At 47.6% G+C, this 17,440-nt stretch overlaps 1 protein-coding gene across 1 annotated transcript in view; it reads left to right on the top strand.

Annotated features, from left to right (window-relative positions):
- The window catches only part of ADCY2 (adenylate cyclase 2), a 436,796-nt gene that overhangs the window by 395,311 nt on the left and 24,045 nt on the right, over positions 1–17,440 (top strand). The window contains exons 20-22 of the mRNA XM_055246496.2: positions 194–352; positions 11,399–11,545; positions 13,728–13,835. Of these exons, the coding sequence (XP_055102471.1) occupies positions 194–352; positions 11,399–11,545; positions 13,728–13,835 (414 nt within the window). The remainder of the gene's footprint in view (positions 1–193; positions 353–11,398; positions 11,546–13,727; positions 13,836–17,440) is intronic.

Below are 17,440 nucleotides of genomic sequence, written 5' to 3'. Positions count from 1 at the left end.
TTGCAAATCCATGTCAGAGGTTGACTGAAGGACATTTCAGGGACACGGAGGGCTTTGTAGGGAGGGTGGAAGTTCTGTTTGGGGGTTCTTTTTTCAGTTTCATTTTGTTCTTTTTGTTTTCTCTTTAAAACCTCCACTCTCTGGCAGGACAAGATGCCTATTGTTTCTTTACCTCTGTGTCCTCTTGTAACAGAATGAATATTACTGTAGGTTAGACTTCTTATGGAAGAACAAGTTCAAAAAAGAGCGGGAGGAGATAGAGACCATGGAGAACCTGAACCGCGTGCTGCTGGAGAACGTGCTTCCCGCGCACGTGGCTGAGCACTTCCTGGCCAGGAGCCTGAAGAATGAGGTCAGACCAGCGGGGGCTGGTGGCTGGGGGATGGGGCTGGATGCCGTGATGACCTGGGTGAGGGCTGAAAGCTTCTTCAGTGACATAAAGGCTGCAGTACTTCGCATATCTGAGTGTTCAAAATGGCCAAGATTGGCTTGAATTGTTCAGTTTTCAAGAAGATATTGATTGGTTATAGAGATATCAGTTGAGAAGAGTGGGTTAGAATGACCTCTAAAAGTCTGAGTTTGGAGATGAATTCATTATTAGAGATTTTTTCCCCAATCATGTAAAGTTCTGAATGTCCATTATGAGGCACTAGGATCCCAAATATGCCTCCAAAGAAGCCACTGCTCTCTCCCCACTGTGGAAGGAGGCCTGCCTTACCAGCACCCAATGGAGGCTCAAACCAAGACGCAACATTAAACCATGCCTCCCACACGCCCACTGTTTCCCCGCACTCAGCTTCCCTGAGAGCCTTCCAAGGCTCTTAGAATTTCAAAGATATCAGATACACAGTGAGTGTGACAGGATTTAGGAGTTATCTACACAAGAGCAGACCAAAGACTTGAGTCCATCCATTAGAATCGATGGAAACGGGAATTTCATGGAGTGTTTATCCAAATGGATTAGTTAGAGTTGCAAAGACTACAATGTCAGTTAAATATTGAGATGGCTTTTGAAGAGAGATGTCCTGAGATGTCTTTAATATTGCTGAAGTGCAAGAGAAAGCAGATGTGTCTACATTTAGACTTAACGTAAGAAACATGTATCTGAGCATCCACAGGACGAAATGCCTGGTGCTCAGTTCTGTGCTGTTTCCCAGATGTCTGAGATGTGTCAGCCAAGAAGTGTCTGAGACAGGTCTCAATCAAGTTAGAGGTTTATTTTCCAAGGTTGAGGATGGTGCCCAGGAAAAAGAAACACAAGTTACACTAGGATTCCTGGCCTGTGCTTTTCCCAAAGAGAGTTTTGAGGACTTCAATACTGAAACGGGAAAGAGTGGACAGTAAGGGAAGGAGGAAAAGGAATAAAAAGAGAAATGGGGTAGATGGGAGGTGGTTACATTCTTGTAAGGCTTGATTAGTGCTCATCAAAACCACATTTTCCATGTGAAAAGAGAGGAGTCAGGAGAAGCCCATTATGCCTTCCTCTGCTTCAGCCGAGGGATAATTTCTGGTCTTGTCTTTGTCCGGTATCTGTGAAGATCAGCTATTAATTTCCATTGCCAGGATAAGAGTCAACAGAACTCTGTTTTCTGGTCAGTTTTTTTGGGGGGGTGTCTATTATGAAAGATTTCAGGGCCCACAAGGAATTTTTTCCTGAGCAGTTGTGAGGGAGGCCACCTAGGGTGCTCTGTGGCCCTTCTATGTTGCAGCCATCCATGTGGCAACAAAAAGCAGGCAGTTTCTTGCATGACTCAGTTCCCAGGCTTAATTTTTAGTGAGTTTGGGGTCTTGAGATTCTTTTTTCAGAGGTGTAACTCCTGTTCTTAGGACATTTTCACTGGGGCGTGGGAATGCATGCGTGAAAGAGGCGGGGGTCACCTGTAGATGGATGAACTCCTTAATGGATAAGCTCAACCCAGATGATACCAGAACACAAAGCAACCTGCAGTGAGAAGCCTTGGAACAGTATTTTTCTGTAGCAGAATTGAAGTTGGCAATAGGAATAAGGTGCCAGGTGGCAGATCAGGTGCTGGACATCACCACTGTCATCTCCCTGGAAATGTTCAGGGCGCAGTGGGCCTTCCAGGGCTATACAACAAGCCTCATGGCCCGCTGGCTTTCCTGTTCCTTCTCCTCATGTTGACTACATTTGGTGGGTTCTTCAGCACCTGATTTTCCTATTGATCACAGGTAATAAAATCACAATATCTATTAAAGGGCCTCTGTTCTCGTTAACGGGAGTCTCCAGCCCATTTTTAAATTCAGCAAGGTCCCCATATTTCCTCTGCCCTGTAGCCAGGCTGGAGGTGGCCTAGGATACAGAGATGAATGGGATTAGAGGTGGCCTCATCCTCCCTGGGCACCTCCTGAGGATAGGATCCTGTTATCTCCAAGGACACTGGGGTGTAAATATGGTACTCCAGAAAGGCTGCCACCGTGAGGAAGTGGCTTCTGAATCTGGAAATAAAGTGCTAGAAACTAGCTAGGAGAAGGGGACCAGGGGGAGAGGAACAGGGAGAGAACATTTCAGGCTCCAAGGGGCTACTTTTCCACAGGTGCCAGGAAAGTGCCTAATTCAAGACCTGAGAAGAGCCCACTGGAGCAGGCAGGAAGCGAGCAAAGGCAGATGAGTAAGGGAGCTGAGGCTGGGTGCGGTGGCTCACGCCTGTAATCTCATACTTTGGGAGGCCAAGGCGGGTGGATCACCTGAGGTCAGGAGTTCAAGACCAGCCTGGCCAACATGGAGAAACCCCCGTCTCTACTAAAAATACAAAAAAAAAAAAAAAAAAATTAGCTGGGCATGGTGGCGGGTGCCTGTATTCCCAGCTACTCAGGAAGCTGAGGCAGGAGAATTGCTTGAACCTGGAGGTGGAGGTTGCAGTGAGCCGAGCTCGCGCCATTGCACTCCAGCCTCAGTGACAAGAGCAAAACTCCATCTCTAAATAAATAAACATTTTAAAAAGAATTTGGGAGCTGATAGGAGGGTCCTTTCCTGGACATGGGCTCAGAGGAAAGCTCTGGAGCTCGAGAAGGCCTGTGAAGGTGTGTGGGGAGCACAGAAGGTACCCTGGCCCCAGGGTTCAGCCTCACAGCCCTGCAGAGCCCTGTCTCGTGGTCCTGACAGCCTCCCTGGGCCAGACCTCCAGGAGTAGCAGGTTCTTTCTGCTCTTTCCTGTGTGCTTGGCTTATTCTAAGCAAGCATCAGAATACAGTTACCCTCCTTGGAAATAATAAGGAAAGGCAAGATGGGGAAGGAGAATAAAACCTAGAGCTACACAGTGCGGCCTCAAATCTTACTCCCAACATTATCTGTTCCTGTGAACATGAGCTGGTTACTTCCCTGTCTGAGCCTCGCCGTCCTCATCCATAAAAGAAGAAGCATGGTGCCTTGCCTTCCAGTTGCAGGAGGCAGGCTGAGGGACATCTGCATGGTGCCTTCGCACTGCAGTCCTCTAGGTGAGGGGGGCATTTCACAGAGGCGTGCATGGATCCCACATCCACACAGGTGGGATACGCATGAGAGGGAAGACAGCAGCAAAGTGCAGGTGTTGGCAGCTCACAGTGACTCCTCCACTTCCCCCATGGCCCTGCTGTGTACCAGGGACCTTCATGCCACTGCACAACCCTCTGGTGCTCCTGAGGGTGACGTGACATTTTCCTCCAAGTTTCCTAAGGAGTGCTGCTGTTGGGTTAAAGACACACAGTGTCAGCTGGGCGTGGTGGCTCAGGCCTGTAATCTCAGCACTTTGGGAGGCCAAGGCGAGAGGATCATGAGGTCAGGAGTTCAAGACCAGTCTGGCCAACATAGTGAAACCCCGTATCTACTAAAAATACAAAAACAAGTTAGCCAGGCATGGTGGTATGTGCCTGTAATCCCAGCTACCAAGGAAGCTGAGGCAGGAGAAGCACGTGAACCCAGGAGGCAGAAATCCAGTGAGCCGAGATCGTGCCTTTGCACTCCAGCCTGGGCAACAGTATGAGACTCCATCTCAACAACAACAACAAAAAAGACACACGGTGTCTCCTGTAGCATTCACCACCCTGCGAGCTCCATGGTGTAAGGCTGAGTAGTGGGGCAGGCAGCACGGCCTAACGGGAGCCCAGAGTGGGGACTCAGGACCTGGGGTGAGCCCTGGTTTTGGCACTGCCTCACTGCAAGGGCAGCTCGGGAACTTTCCAGGAACAAAGCAGGAATGGGAACATTTAGATGAAGCCAGCTCTGGGCTTTGTTTCTGTATTTGTCAAATAAAGAAGGTGAACCCCTTGGGGGTGTCATCACAGCCCCTGTAGCCCTGTGTGTACATAGGGACCTGTCTTTAAGCATTGAAATAAATCCCCCTCCAGATGATCAGTGCCTGTTCACCAAGCTTCCAGTTGCAGCACCTGAAGATGGTTCCTTCCTTCATTCGGGAAACACAGGGTCCTCAAATCTACACCTGACTGAGGGCAGCCTACAGCCCTGCAGGAAAATGAAAGAGCTTTGTTTCACAGCTCTTCAGACTCGGACCAGCACAGATGGCTCCACATTCCATAACAGGCATGCCAAGGGTGTTTGGATTACGCTGAAGGCGAGTGATGCCTGCATGGCAGGCTTGCATTCTCACTGCTGACCTGACATGGTTCTCTGTAAGGGAGAAGAGTGGACACTGAACCTTAAATCAGAGCATCATCATTCCCACTATGATGCTGGGAAATGAAATGATCGTGTCATTCTGCTCAGCTGGCGGGCTGCAGGGTTCTCTGTATTTAAACACACAATGCAAATCTTCCTTTGGCTGTAACATTTCAAATTTTACTACCAATTTCTGTCTTATAGGGTAAGCAATGGGGGTGACGGCTACTCTAGCAGCCATTGTAAGACCTGGGGACTAAACTATTAAAAGGAGCCCCCAATCCCCACCACAATCAGAGCAGCCCCACGCCATCTCCTCAAGGACCCTGTACTCCCCCAGGGGAGGTTTGCTAGCCAGTTGTGGGAACAGTGAGTGTGGGGAGACTCTGGAGGCTTCAGTGCCCATGGGAACAGCACTGCATGCAAAACAGAGCCCACACAAAGGGCCTGAGCAAAAAAGAGAGGCACCAACCCCCTGCCAAAACTTCTCAGAGTTCCCACAGTGAGTCTCAGAAAGGGAGAGTTTTGTTTGTGTTTTGTTTGTTTCTGAAAACACATAATGAGGGTGTTATAAGGAGAGCCACCTGCCTGCATAAAGCATAGCAAAGTCCTGCCTCTCCCTTCTGCAGAATGTCCCCTATGGCCGTCGGACCCTGCTGCCCTAAAGTAGCCTCCTCACTGGACAGAAGAATCTATTTCCTTGACCTAATGATGTAATATTAACCTTGCAATCCCAGGCCAGGTGGGGCTAACATTGTGTGGCCTTGCAAAGCTGAATAATAACGGTGCCCATGCTGTTTAAGAGTGTAGCTATCATCAAGGTTTCTGTCCCCTCTACAGTGTCAGGACCAAATACTGACATCCTGCCTGAGTTTTTTCCCTCTGTAAGGTTTCCCCGAGCAGAAGGCCTATCCCTTACTGAACCTGCATGGCAGAGTGTGGCTGATGCTGGGACCAAAGAAGTCCCTGAAGACAAGAGCAGTGCTTCTGAAAGTGAAGGACCACCTGCAGCACCTGCCAAACAGGCTATTCCTGGTCCCCACACAAGCCTTCCTTGACTTCCTGGGCCCTGTGAGGTGATTGAGAGCAAAGCATGGCTGTGGGGCCTCAGAGTCCTCTCAGAGACCATTACCAATTTTTGAAGCAATAATTTAGATGAAGCTCTTAGAACTATGCATGGCATATAGTAAATACTGTTAGCTATCTTTTAAGCAAATATCTCAGATTCATGCAAAATTTGAGAATCACTGCCCCGGGAATTGATCAAAAGCTTTCAGAAAGGGCTCTTGCCCAACATTTTTGGAGCCCGAATAAAGTGGAAAACAAAACCCAATGTAATCACTTCGCTCCTGTTCCTGGCATTGGATAAAAAGCACTGTGGGCAGCGTCTGCCTTCCCAGCCCCCTCTCAGCAGGGTGGGCCAAGCCCTGGTGCTGAGTGCTCAGTGCCTCTGAATGCAGAGGCCCCAGGGGAGGCTTCTGGGGCATGGGGTGGATGGGAGCAGGCCCTCAGCCCCTTTGTGTGGGTTACCCCGGCATCCACCACACTAATCCATTTCCGCTAAACTCTTGGTGATACTGCTCTGTGAGTCTTCTGGAAATAATACAGGAAAACAAGACTTTGGCAAAAGCAAATATAGCTATACTTCACCAGTATTGCCTATTTGGTTCCGGACCTCTGCAATAAAGTGAATATCACTATCAAGCAAGTCACAAATTTTTGCTTTCCCAGCACATGTGAAGATTATGTTTACACTATACTGTATGTTTTAGGTATTCAATAGCATTATGTGTAAAAAAAAATGTACATACCTTAACTTTAAAATACTTTGTTGCAAAAAATGCTGACATGGACACACAAAATGAGCACATGCTGTTGGGAAATGGTGCCATTAGACTTGGTCAAGGGAGGGCAGCAGCAAACATTCACTTTGTGAAAGACGCAATATCTGTGCACTGCAATAAAGCAAGACACAATACAACAAGGTCTACCTATAAGCCAAAAAAAAAAAGAGGACTTGAAGTCATGTTTTATTTCCCTGCATGGGATCAGCTTATACTTGCATCCTTTCTGACTTAACTAGTGAAATACTTCATGCATAAACAGGATGGGGGCTGCTTCCCTGCAGAATCACTGCCCTGAGGATGAACGGCCTCCTGGGACCAAAACCGATAGGTCAGGGCTGTGGGAGAGACCAGGGAGGCAGTTCCATTCCTCTCTGTGGCACAACCTGTGGTTGCTGATGACTTTTTGAGTCTGGGGCAAGGCGTCTTTGGATAGCCTCCACTCCATGGCTTCTGGAACAATCCTTAGAAAATGGCACAGCTTATACCAAGACCTGCATTAACACAGATCATGTCATTTTTGCTCTCCTACCCACTGCATCAATGCACAAAGGAAATTAATTTCCCTTCAGAAATAGGGAGTCAAGAATGATGTAATCGCTGTAACAATCAATTCTGAAAAGGTTTTATTTCAGTGAAGAAGTGCTCATAGGCCTATGCTCAGGCTCATGGGCACAGGGCTGGCTGCTTGTGTCTACACTGGCTTTGCAGTGCCTCTTCCTTCTCCTGGGCACTTGTGTTACTTAAAACTTCCTGAAGCTTCTCCATCAGCTGTTAACTGTCATGGCCAGATTCAGCCCACACAACCCTCAGGCTCATCAGGAGAGTTCTGTGCACCCCGATGGGAGCCCTGTCTGTTTCGGAAGCCTGTTCTCCCCACCTCTGTGTGTGGCAGGAACATTTCTGAAAAGCCCCTTCAATGGGCATCAAAGCCAGCTCTCATCACTTGGGGAGAAGACTGCATTTTGTCACCAAATCGACCCCGTGCCAAGTCACCGGATGGTAGAGGATTGTGAGCCAGACAGCCTCATTCAGAGAGAGCCAATGCCTGATCAAAACAAGCCACATGAGCCACGGATGCCACCACAGAAATTTGGGAAATGCCTCTCGTGTGCAAACAGCACCTCCCTTTCTGCTGGTGAGAGTCCTCCCAGTGACGACCGGGCAGATCACTCAACAGCGCTAAGCTTTAAGCTCTATACCCATGCGTCCTCTGCAGGAGGGTCAGGCTAGCATGCCCGTGGGGTTTCAATAGACGCTTCTGTACTTTCTAGTCATTTGACGCCCCTGAGTAAATTAGGCATTAACTGACAGTTGGGGACACCAGGTGCTTAACAGTTCCCACATAGGTCAACTCGGGAAATGTGGAAGATCCAAAGCCTCCACGCAGCCCGAGTCAGTGAGACAAAGCACCAGTCTGGTCTGGAAGGTGGGAGACCTGAGCGCCGGTGGCAGCTTTGAATGTTTTCTAGAACACTCCAACCCCCATGCCCACCTGGATGAAAAGCCCCAGACGTCTCCACACCTGGGCCCACGGCACCAATTGCACTTTATTATGTCTTCTTGATTTTCTCTTCTCTCCAACTAGACTCTATGCTCCTTAAGGGCAGGGCTTGTGTTCTTTTCCCCTGTGTCCCTAACACCTGGTATGGAGCCTGGCACACAGCACGCGTTTTGATAGGGCACATGTGTGTGTAACAGGGTGTCAAAGGGAATTTCAGCCTGTGACACTAAGAGACACTTGCTCCCTTATTCCAAAGGAGGCATTAAACAGTGTGCAGAGCTTACAAACGCCTTCCTTGACCTGCAGGGAGCTTATGAACTGGTCAGAAGACTAGAGGTTGAAAGACAGTTTGGGCAGAATGTAGTGGGGATGAGCCCCCTCCTAGAGGGGAAGGTGGGGATCCCCCCTCACCTCCAGCCTTGTGAACAGGCCAGAACTGCTCAGCCTGGGAACACCCCATGACCTGAGTCTCTGAGTGGTCCTGGGAAGCATCTCCAACTGGGGGACACCGATAGCAGGCAGGTTCTCATACTTGGAAATGCTGAATGCAGGTGCTGATGGGGCATCTGGGCACAAAGGGTGGGGAGCTGTGGTTTGGGACGTGGCTGGACTGTCAGTTGTTTGGACAACAAAGGGTGCTCAGTGTTGCCCAAGGATCAAGCAAGAAAAAGAGAATTGGTGTAGGGTTGTTTTAGATCCAATGTTACAAAGCTGCCTGGGAGACGGAGGGGAGGCAGTGGGAGGTGAAGGCACCTCCTCAGAGAAACTCGAAGAAATAGCCCGAAAGCCCGGACCTGAGAGGATAGTGAGGAGCAGGAGCAATGTACATGGCCTCCATCATGGAACACTCAGCGTTGGGGGGATGTCCAGGGATGGGCGAAATGGTAGGGAGTCTTCCAAAAACCCATGAAAACATCCACAGGAGGAAAGCCAGGTTTGAGTATTCAGGGAGCAGGATGCAGCTAACAGGAAGCTGTCCTGCCTGGCAGCCTCTTCCTCCTTCCCCTGTTCTCCATTCTGGATGGTTTGGAAAACCCGGCTAGCAAGTTAGGAAGAGTGGAGGTAGAAGGAGTGGTGGAGAGAGTACAAGCCAACTGATCCCCCTTCTCCACCTGCAAAAGGCCCACACTGGGGGAGGGCACAAGCCACAGGTAGAACGAGGGCAAGAGTTTTGACTATTTCTTTTTTTTTGAGGTGGAGTCTCTTTCTGTCGCCCAGGCTGGTGTGCAGTGGCACGATCTCGGCTCACTGCAAGCTCTACCTCCCGGGTTCACGCCATTCTCCTGCCTCAGCCTCCCCAGTAGCTGGAACTACAGGCGCCTGCCACCGTGCCTGGCTAATTTTTTGTATTTTTAGTAGAGACAGGGTTTCACCGTGGTCTCGATCTCCTGACCTCGTGATCCGCCTACCTCGACCTCCCAAAGTGCTGGGATTACAGGCGTGAGCCAATGCACCCTGCCGAGTTTTGACTATTTCTTGGACTGGGGCCTCTAATTATGGATGAGAGGAGCTTGCATTACACACAGTGACACACAGGGCCACTGGGTAGTCCCGAGTGTTCTTTCAAGATAGGGAAGATCTAGCCACACTCCAAAAACTTTCAGTGTTTTGGGGTAGTGGCCACAGAAATGCAGTTGCTTTGTGATTATTTTTTCATGCCTTGAGCTTGTTCAACAGAATGGTTACATGTGAATGAATGTTGAGGAGACATCTAAACTCACTTTCAATTCTAAAGCTCAGTAATACTTTTGGGTAGCTATATGCTGACATGGGTCACCCATTCTAGACCTTGAATTCCAAATTATCTTCACAGGCTGCCCACCTGCCCTACTCTAGCCCCCAGGTCCTCTGGAAGTCTAAGCCCAGCTCAAGTCCTCTGCCAGTCAGCATGCAATCCTCTCTGGCCCCACGCCCAATGCAACCACATGAGGGAACCTCTCACGAGTTCAGTGCATGGTTCTCAGCCCCCCAAGTTTCACAGGCTCCAGAGAATTTGAGAAGCCTAGAAGTTTCCCTGGTTTCCCAATAGTTATAGTCTTATGGAAGCCCTGAATCTGAGGACCAGGTGAGCAGTGACCTGAGCTCACCCTGGGCCTTCCCTCAGAGCTTCCAAGTGACCACTCTGCCAAAGAAGGTGGGTGATCAGTTTGTAGTCCACAAACCGATTTTATTGAGCACAAAATAGAAAAGAAAACCTTGGTTTCATTGTTCATGTACTTTGTACAGATTTTGAGGCAGTAGTAGGGATTATAGAGTGGCTGGTCCTGAGAACCAGAACAGGACACGAGTCCATCTTTTTCTCAAAACTGTTGTGGCCTTCAGTTGGGTTGCCCTGGCTCTGATGGGTTTGTGATGGGACCTCCCTGGGGAAAGAACAGTTCCTCTGAGGTGCCACCAAACCTTGGAGTTATAATACTATTTAAGTGCTTGCTCTCTGCAAAGGAGTTCATCTGGGTGCCCCAAAGAGCAGGGCTTACTGATAATGTTCATGTAGAATGGATTCCCTTGCCCTGCCAGACACACAGGAAGCACCAACCATTTTTCCCTCCCCTCAGAGGTCGGCCATCTTGTTTAACAGAACTCTCCTCACCTTCCCTGGAGAAGAAAGCATTTCCCATGCTACACTGCGTCCACAGTGGCCCCGGCCAGTCTGCCTGTGTCAGGGCCATCTCAGGGGTCTGAGGAGCCCTTGCCAGTGGAAGGGCAGATCCTCCACACCTAGGACTAGCCCCCAAGACCACCTAACAACTCTTCCTTTCTGGAACCTTCACTGAATTCGAAGGTGTCACTGTGTTGGGAAAATTATAGAAACACCCTAAAATTGTGTTTGCGAGACATTGCGATTTAACTCATGTTTATGGATAAAGAACTATGAGCCTCTTTCTATTTAAAAACAAAAGAATATCCTGAATAAATATAGTCAGTGTCTAATATAAATAAGTAGACTGAGGAGCTCTATTGGTTCTTTCTGGTGTAATAAGAAGTAACTTGATGAATTCCATATGCTCTTTTCAGGAGACACTGAAGAGGAAAATTCACCAAGACTCCCATCCAAATACTATAGCCATAACGAGTTACTTCAGGACAATCTGAGAGTTTGGGAAATTATTTTGTTTCCCTTCAGTTGTTTAAAGGACACTTTTTACTAAGCCAGAACTCTGTGGGCTCTTGTCATTGTCTCACGTCAAAATGACAGAGAGGTTTAACTGGCAAGACACCTCTTCTTAACTGGAAGTGGCCTGAATCCAGCTCATTAGAAGCTTCCCCCTGCAAGCAGCAGCAGTGTGTGGATTGGGCCACGGCTGGGGTTGGGCAAGTGGAGTAGGCATTTGGGCGATGTCTGTGTGAATCCTGGCATAAACAAGCCACTTGCCTGTGGAGTGTTTCTGTTTAAAGGTCAGTCTCCTGCTGATCAGCTCTTGCTTTTCTCCCAAGCAGGAGCTATACCACCAGTCCTATGACTGCGTCTGCGTCATGTTTGCCTCCATTCCGGATTTCAAAGAATTTTATACAGAATCCGACGTGAACAAGGAGGGCTTGGAATGCCTTCGGCTCCTGAACGAGATCATCGCTGACTTTGATGATGTACGTACTGAGAGTTGCCCTCGAAGGGCAGGAGTACACCCAGTCTCACACCTGTGCACTTGAAGTTACTTCAGCATAGTGGCCTATCCCAAAAACTTGTCCTTTGGCATAATTTCTGGCAGGTGGCATTAAAGCCTTTTGCTTTATTTAGGTCTCTGACTAATTTGAGGTAGACAAATACATCGTATTTTTGAAGCTAGTATGACTGCTAGGAACAGCTACCAAAATGTGTTAAATCAAATGTGTATCCAGTGTGCTAGTGGATTCTCTACAAAGGCTTGAATTCAAGGTAAAATACTTGCCCAGCCCTTTCTACATAAAAAGATAATGAATTATAATAGACTATTAGTATGTCTGTGCCTACTTCAATGCCTTTGTCAGATATCAACTTGCACTATGCATGGGTGACATTTTATTATTGAAAATACAATCTGTATGGGGGGATAATACAACATACTTTCGAAGGGACAGAGTGTCTGTTTTAGAATTTGAAATAGGTGTTATTTTTCAACTTTCTACATAGAGAATAGTGTGTTCCATTTCCCAGTAAGAACAAACGCCCCTCTGGTTTAAGGATATTGCAGCCACGCTATTTCTATCACTATCTTGCAAAATAGAAGAAAATTGACATCTGTCCAGGAGCATATGTTAATGATGATTCATGGAATTTTGAAATACAGTGATGAGATTACATACCATGGTGGTTTCAGGCAAACCTCCTAAATGTCTTGTGGGCCCTGTGCATTTTCTCTCACCACCATCATCACTGTGAGGTCAATGCTAGATATGCATGGTGATGTCATGACCACCAGCGATTACCACTGTGATCCTGGATGCATCGTGACAAACAGCGGCTGGGGGTCTCAGCTGCTCCTCAGTGAAATAAACATTCCCCAGTACTAACGGGTGAGTGACAGTGGATATGTGGATAGGTGATACCAGGATTTGCTCATCTGCCTTAAATTATTTGATACTTAATCCTGGAGGAATCTTCTCTGAAATCAGGAGTTCCAAGGATGGGACAAGAAAACACTCTTGGTCTCTGGTCAGCACCATTTGAGCCCTGCCCTCCTGAGCAGGTACAGACCTTCCAGGGCATCCTTCATGTGCAAGCCCATTCCTCTTCCTTCCTACAGCTTCTGTTCTTATCCCTACCTTTCCTCCACCCCAGCTGAAAGCCGAAATCAGCAGATTAAGGAGGAGTCAAGTGGGACGCTGATAACTAATTCCAAGACAAGAAATAGTAGGGCTCGGGCCAGCTGTGGTGGCTCGTGCCTGTCATCCCAGCACTTTAGGAGGCCAAGGTGGGAGGATCGCTTGAGCCCAGGAGTTTGAGACCAGCCTGGGCTACATAGGGAGACCCTGTCTCGGCAAAAAAATTTTTTAAATTAGGTGCACATAGTAATGTATGCCTGTGATCTCAGCTACTTGGGAGTCTGAAGCAGGAGGTTCACTTGAGCCTGGAAGATGGAGGCTACACTGAGCTATGATCACACCACTGCACTCCAGCTAGGGTGACAGAGCAAGACTCTGTCTCAAATATATATATATATACATATACACATGTATATCATATGGCTCCTCTTCTGTCTTGCAAACAGCAGCCTTCTCACTTCTCTTAGGCCTCCCATGGAGGGGAGAAAAAGAGAGAGAGAGAGAGAGAGAGGGAGAGAGCTGGTTTCTCTTCCTAATGTATATATTAGGCTAGGGCTGATGACAACCATTCTAGATTTACTCCATCCACCTTAAGCACTCAGAGGGCAAAAGCCAGTCCTCAGCACTAATAATTGATCATAAATCATTCTGACCATGCAAGAAAGAGCTCACTCATCGAATCACAATTTTATATTTATGCCTTTCAAATGCATAGTCAGGAAATTTATTCAAGCCCATTGTCATTTGCATCATAATTCATCTTGGTCCCTTCACTAGCAAAGTTTGAACGGTAATTCATGTTCCTTGGAAGTAAATCATTATGCTGTACTTTCCTCCAAGGACATGTGCTGTATGACATACATGAAGTTTTCATTCCTGGAAAAGCCCAGGGCCCAAGGGTGCATACGCAGTGGTTGAAACAAGTCACGGCATTACTGTGAACCAGCATTTGAGAATGTCTCTATAAAGTGCTCAGCTTCAGGTCAGCATCCAACTGAGTAACTGAATGGTTGTCCTTGCTTCACAGCTTCTTTCCAAGCCAAAATTCAGTGGAGTTGAAAAGATTAAGACCATTGGCAGCACATACATGGCAGCAACAGGTCTGAGCGCTGTGCCCAGCCAGGAGCACTCCCAGGTAAGACGTGTTGGCCACTTAACGGCACAGGTGAGCCTCAGCCCCATCCACAAACCACCCCGGGACCAAAACAGCCATGAAATGCCCCAAGAACTGTATATTTTGTACAACCTAAAGCTCAGGGTCAAGGTCCTATGAGAGAAGAGGAAAATTCCAGACTTCTTAGCGCCAGAGGATCTGTTCACAGAACTCCTTCTGCTGGCCAACAGGAGAAGAAAAATCAATCAGTAGCTGCTTGTTACCAGATAAATACACAATGAAGTAGAAGATGAAAGCTAGTTATTTGAAGGAGACCCAGTAAGGATGGATCCAGGTCTTTTGACTTAAAAGAATATAGTCAAGGCCGTGTGCGGTGGCTCGCGTCTGTAATCCCAGCACTTTGGGAGGCCGAGGTGGGTGGATCTCTTGAGCTTAGGAGTTCGAGACCAACCTGGGCAACATAGTGAAACCCCGTCTTTACCAAAAATACAAAAAAAAAAAAAAAACAGCCAGGTGTGGTAGCATGTACTTGTGGTCCCTGTTACTCAAGAGGCTGAGATGGGAGGATGGTTGAGCCTGGGAGGTGGAGGTTGCAGTGAACTGAGATCGCACCACTGCACTCCAGCCTGTGTGACAGAGTGACACCCCATCTAAAAAATGAATTAAAATAAAATAATGTGGTCAAAAAACAAGTTGGCCACATGGAAATTTCATTGAAAAGGTCATTTGGACAAAATTGAATATCTTCAATCAACTAAGGTTTTCGAGATTTTCTCGTGTGTGTGTGTGTGTGTGTGTGTGTGTGAGAGAGAGAGAGAGAGAGACAGCATGTACGTAGACATGCTTGTGTAACTTGTTGGAATATTAGTAGGGACCTGTAAAAAAGACCTCCGTTCCCCTCAGGACAGTGGCCTTTGCTGTGGAGCCTGCCCTCTGCTGGGCACACCACAGAGAAACCGCACTTACCAGAACACGCTTTCTGTGGACAGGCAGGTTCCCAAAGAGAAGAAAGGCTGATGAGTACCATGTGTGAGCCCCTCTCCCATAACCACCTCCCGTGGGAAGAGTGAGAGTGGGGAGAGAGGCAGCAGGCACCATAACAGAGCTCCCTCTTCCAGGAATATCAGGAGAGGGTCCTAGTTTCCCGCTTAACATTCACGCATTCATGGGCGGAGTAGAACGTGGATAGACGTCTGACTTAAGATAGAACCCTAGCATTCTTCTAGTTAATTGGAGTGATATGTATTCCATTGGTTCTCCTCTTCAGGTGGTTGCCTTCAGATTATTATTTTTTAGTGAGTATGCATTACTTCAGTAATAAAGAAAATAAAAGAAACAAGCCATAAAAGAAACCCCAGAAGAACCTTGCCTTTGGATTCTGAGCAACACCCTCTCAAGCCATCATGGAGTCTGTGGCCGAAGGAAAACTGCTGTACCCTCTGCATGGTGTTGTAGATTTTTAATGGTTAGGGTTTTTTCCAGAACATTAAAGTGTTAAAAAATTGAAAAAAAAATGTAAAATCAAGATATTAAAATATACAACATTCTTTTAACTTTAAATATTCTATTTATAACCCAAACCAGAACTAATTACAATTTTACTTTCCTGGCTTTCATGGAAACAAATATATGCTTCTCCAGTGCCTTTAATGTTCTGGAAAACATTGACCCTTAAAAAAAATAACATTAAAACATGTATAGAGACAGGCATTTTTCTTATTGCCTCAGGCTCTAAGATGCTCAGCACAACACTGTCAGGACCTATCTGTCTTAGTCTGCTTGGCCTGCCAGGCGGAATACCACAGGCTGGGTGGCTTGAACTACAGAAATTTATTTCTCACAGTTCTGAAGGCTGAGAAATTCAAGACTGAGGTGCTGGCTGATTAGGTGTCTGCTGAGGGCTCCTCTTCTGTCTTGCAAACAGCAGCCTTCTCACTTCTCTTAGGCCTCCCATGGAGGGGAGAGAGAGACAGAGACAGAGAGAGAGCTGGTTTCTCTTCCACTTTAAAGAGGGCACCAGTTCTGTTGGATTGGAGCTCCACCCTTATCATCTTAGTTGACCATAATTACCTCCTAACAAAGCCCTCTCTTCAGTACAGTCACCTGGGAGGTCAGCACTTCAACATATAAATTTTAGGGAGGACACAACCCTGTCCACAGCAGTATCTTTATTTAAAATTTCATTATTTTAGCTCATCTTGAATTTTTCTGCATTGATTTTGATTTTTAAAAATATTGCACTAGGATATTATTTCTCATGATTGCTGAGCCGTTTTCTCCTGAAGTTTCACTCCTGAGGTGAGTGCCTCACTTACCTCATCCTCATCCAGCTGTGACTTGGAGGCTTCTCCAGCTCATCTAGTGAGGGCCGTCAGGAGCACTTCACCCAATCACATCCACTCCAGCCCTTTGCTCTTGGACAGCCAACTAACAATACTTTGGCAGGGCCTCGGAGTGGGAGATCTTCCGAGGCACCACCACGTGAAGACCTGTTCCACAATCAGTGTCACTCTACAGCCCATCACTCTACAGCCCAGGGTGCGTGTCTGCCTGTTCTTCCTGACCCTAACTCTGCCTCCATCAGACCCAGTCTCCTGGATGTTCAAGAAAAGTCTCCAGGTCTTTTCTCTTCCTTTCTGCAGCCACACTTTATAGACTGAGAGTCCGTAGCCACTGCATTTATCTTTCACCTTCTACTTTCTCTCTACACCTCCACAATCCTGCCTCACCAATGCCATCAGGAATTCTACTCTTGATGACCAAAAAAACACTTCCAGATTCCAAAATTCCAGTCCAATCACATTCTCTGAGCATTCGTCCTGGGTGACGCCCTGTCTGTGGATGGCCATTGCCTTTGCCCAGTAATCCTCCCTTGGCTTTCGAACCCTTCCATTGTCTGGCCCCAGCCTGTGCTCCGTCTCTGTGGGACATTGTAATATTCTTTCCCCAACCCCTCTTCTCCATCAGGGACCTCTCCTAAGACCTTATCCATCCCCTCTGCACATTCGATCTCCACCAAAACCTCTATCCTATCCACTATCTTGACCATTGGGCCACACTTGGATCACTTCCAGCTTCCTATAGACACCCTGCTTTCTAACACTACTGCCATTTTCTTCTTGTCCTCCCCACTGTGGAAACAGGGCCTCAACCCTCTGCCCCAGCCCACTGCCCTGACCCATCCCCTACCACTCCCTACAGTCTCTACATCAGCCCTCAAACACACATGTGCTTTTGTGCAGACCAACCTGGGTCCTATCCACATCCCCTCCAGGTATGGTGTACCCATGACCTGTAGCAGCACCACCTGTGGTGGTTGTTACAGTGGTTTCCAGGGACAGCCTCAAGCCTGCTGTGTCTCTGGGGATCCCCATTTCCAATGTGAGCCAGGGATCCCCATTTCCACTAGTTTACCCAGGTGATTCTGATGGTCACAGAAGATGCCCTGCCTGGTCAAGGAGCCTTTCAGAATCTCACTCATCAGAATGCCAAGGCTCCAACTTTCACAGAAGGCTTTCCCATGCCCCGACCTGGGGAGCTTTGCCTTACCTAGCTGTCTGAGTCCAGATCTTATTTCCTTTCTTCACTGTTTGCTACCTGTCATTTTCAACTTTTCTGGAAGTGTG

Source organism: Symphalangus syndactylus, chromosome 16, assembly GCF_028878055.3.
Source record: "Symphalangus syndactylus isolate Jambi chromosome 16, NHGRI_mSymSyn1-v2.1_pri, whole genome shotgun sequence".
NCBI classification, from domain to species: Eukaryota; Metazoa; Chordata; class Mammalia; order Primates; family Hylobatidae; genus Symphalangus; species Symphalangus syndactylus.
The sequence above is the reverse complement of the archived record's forward strand: the minus strand, read 5'-3'. Positions and strand labels throughout refer to the sequence as shown.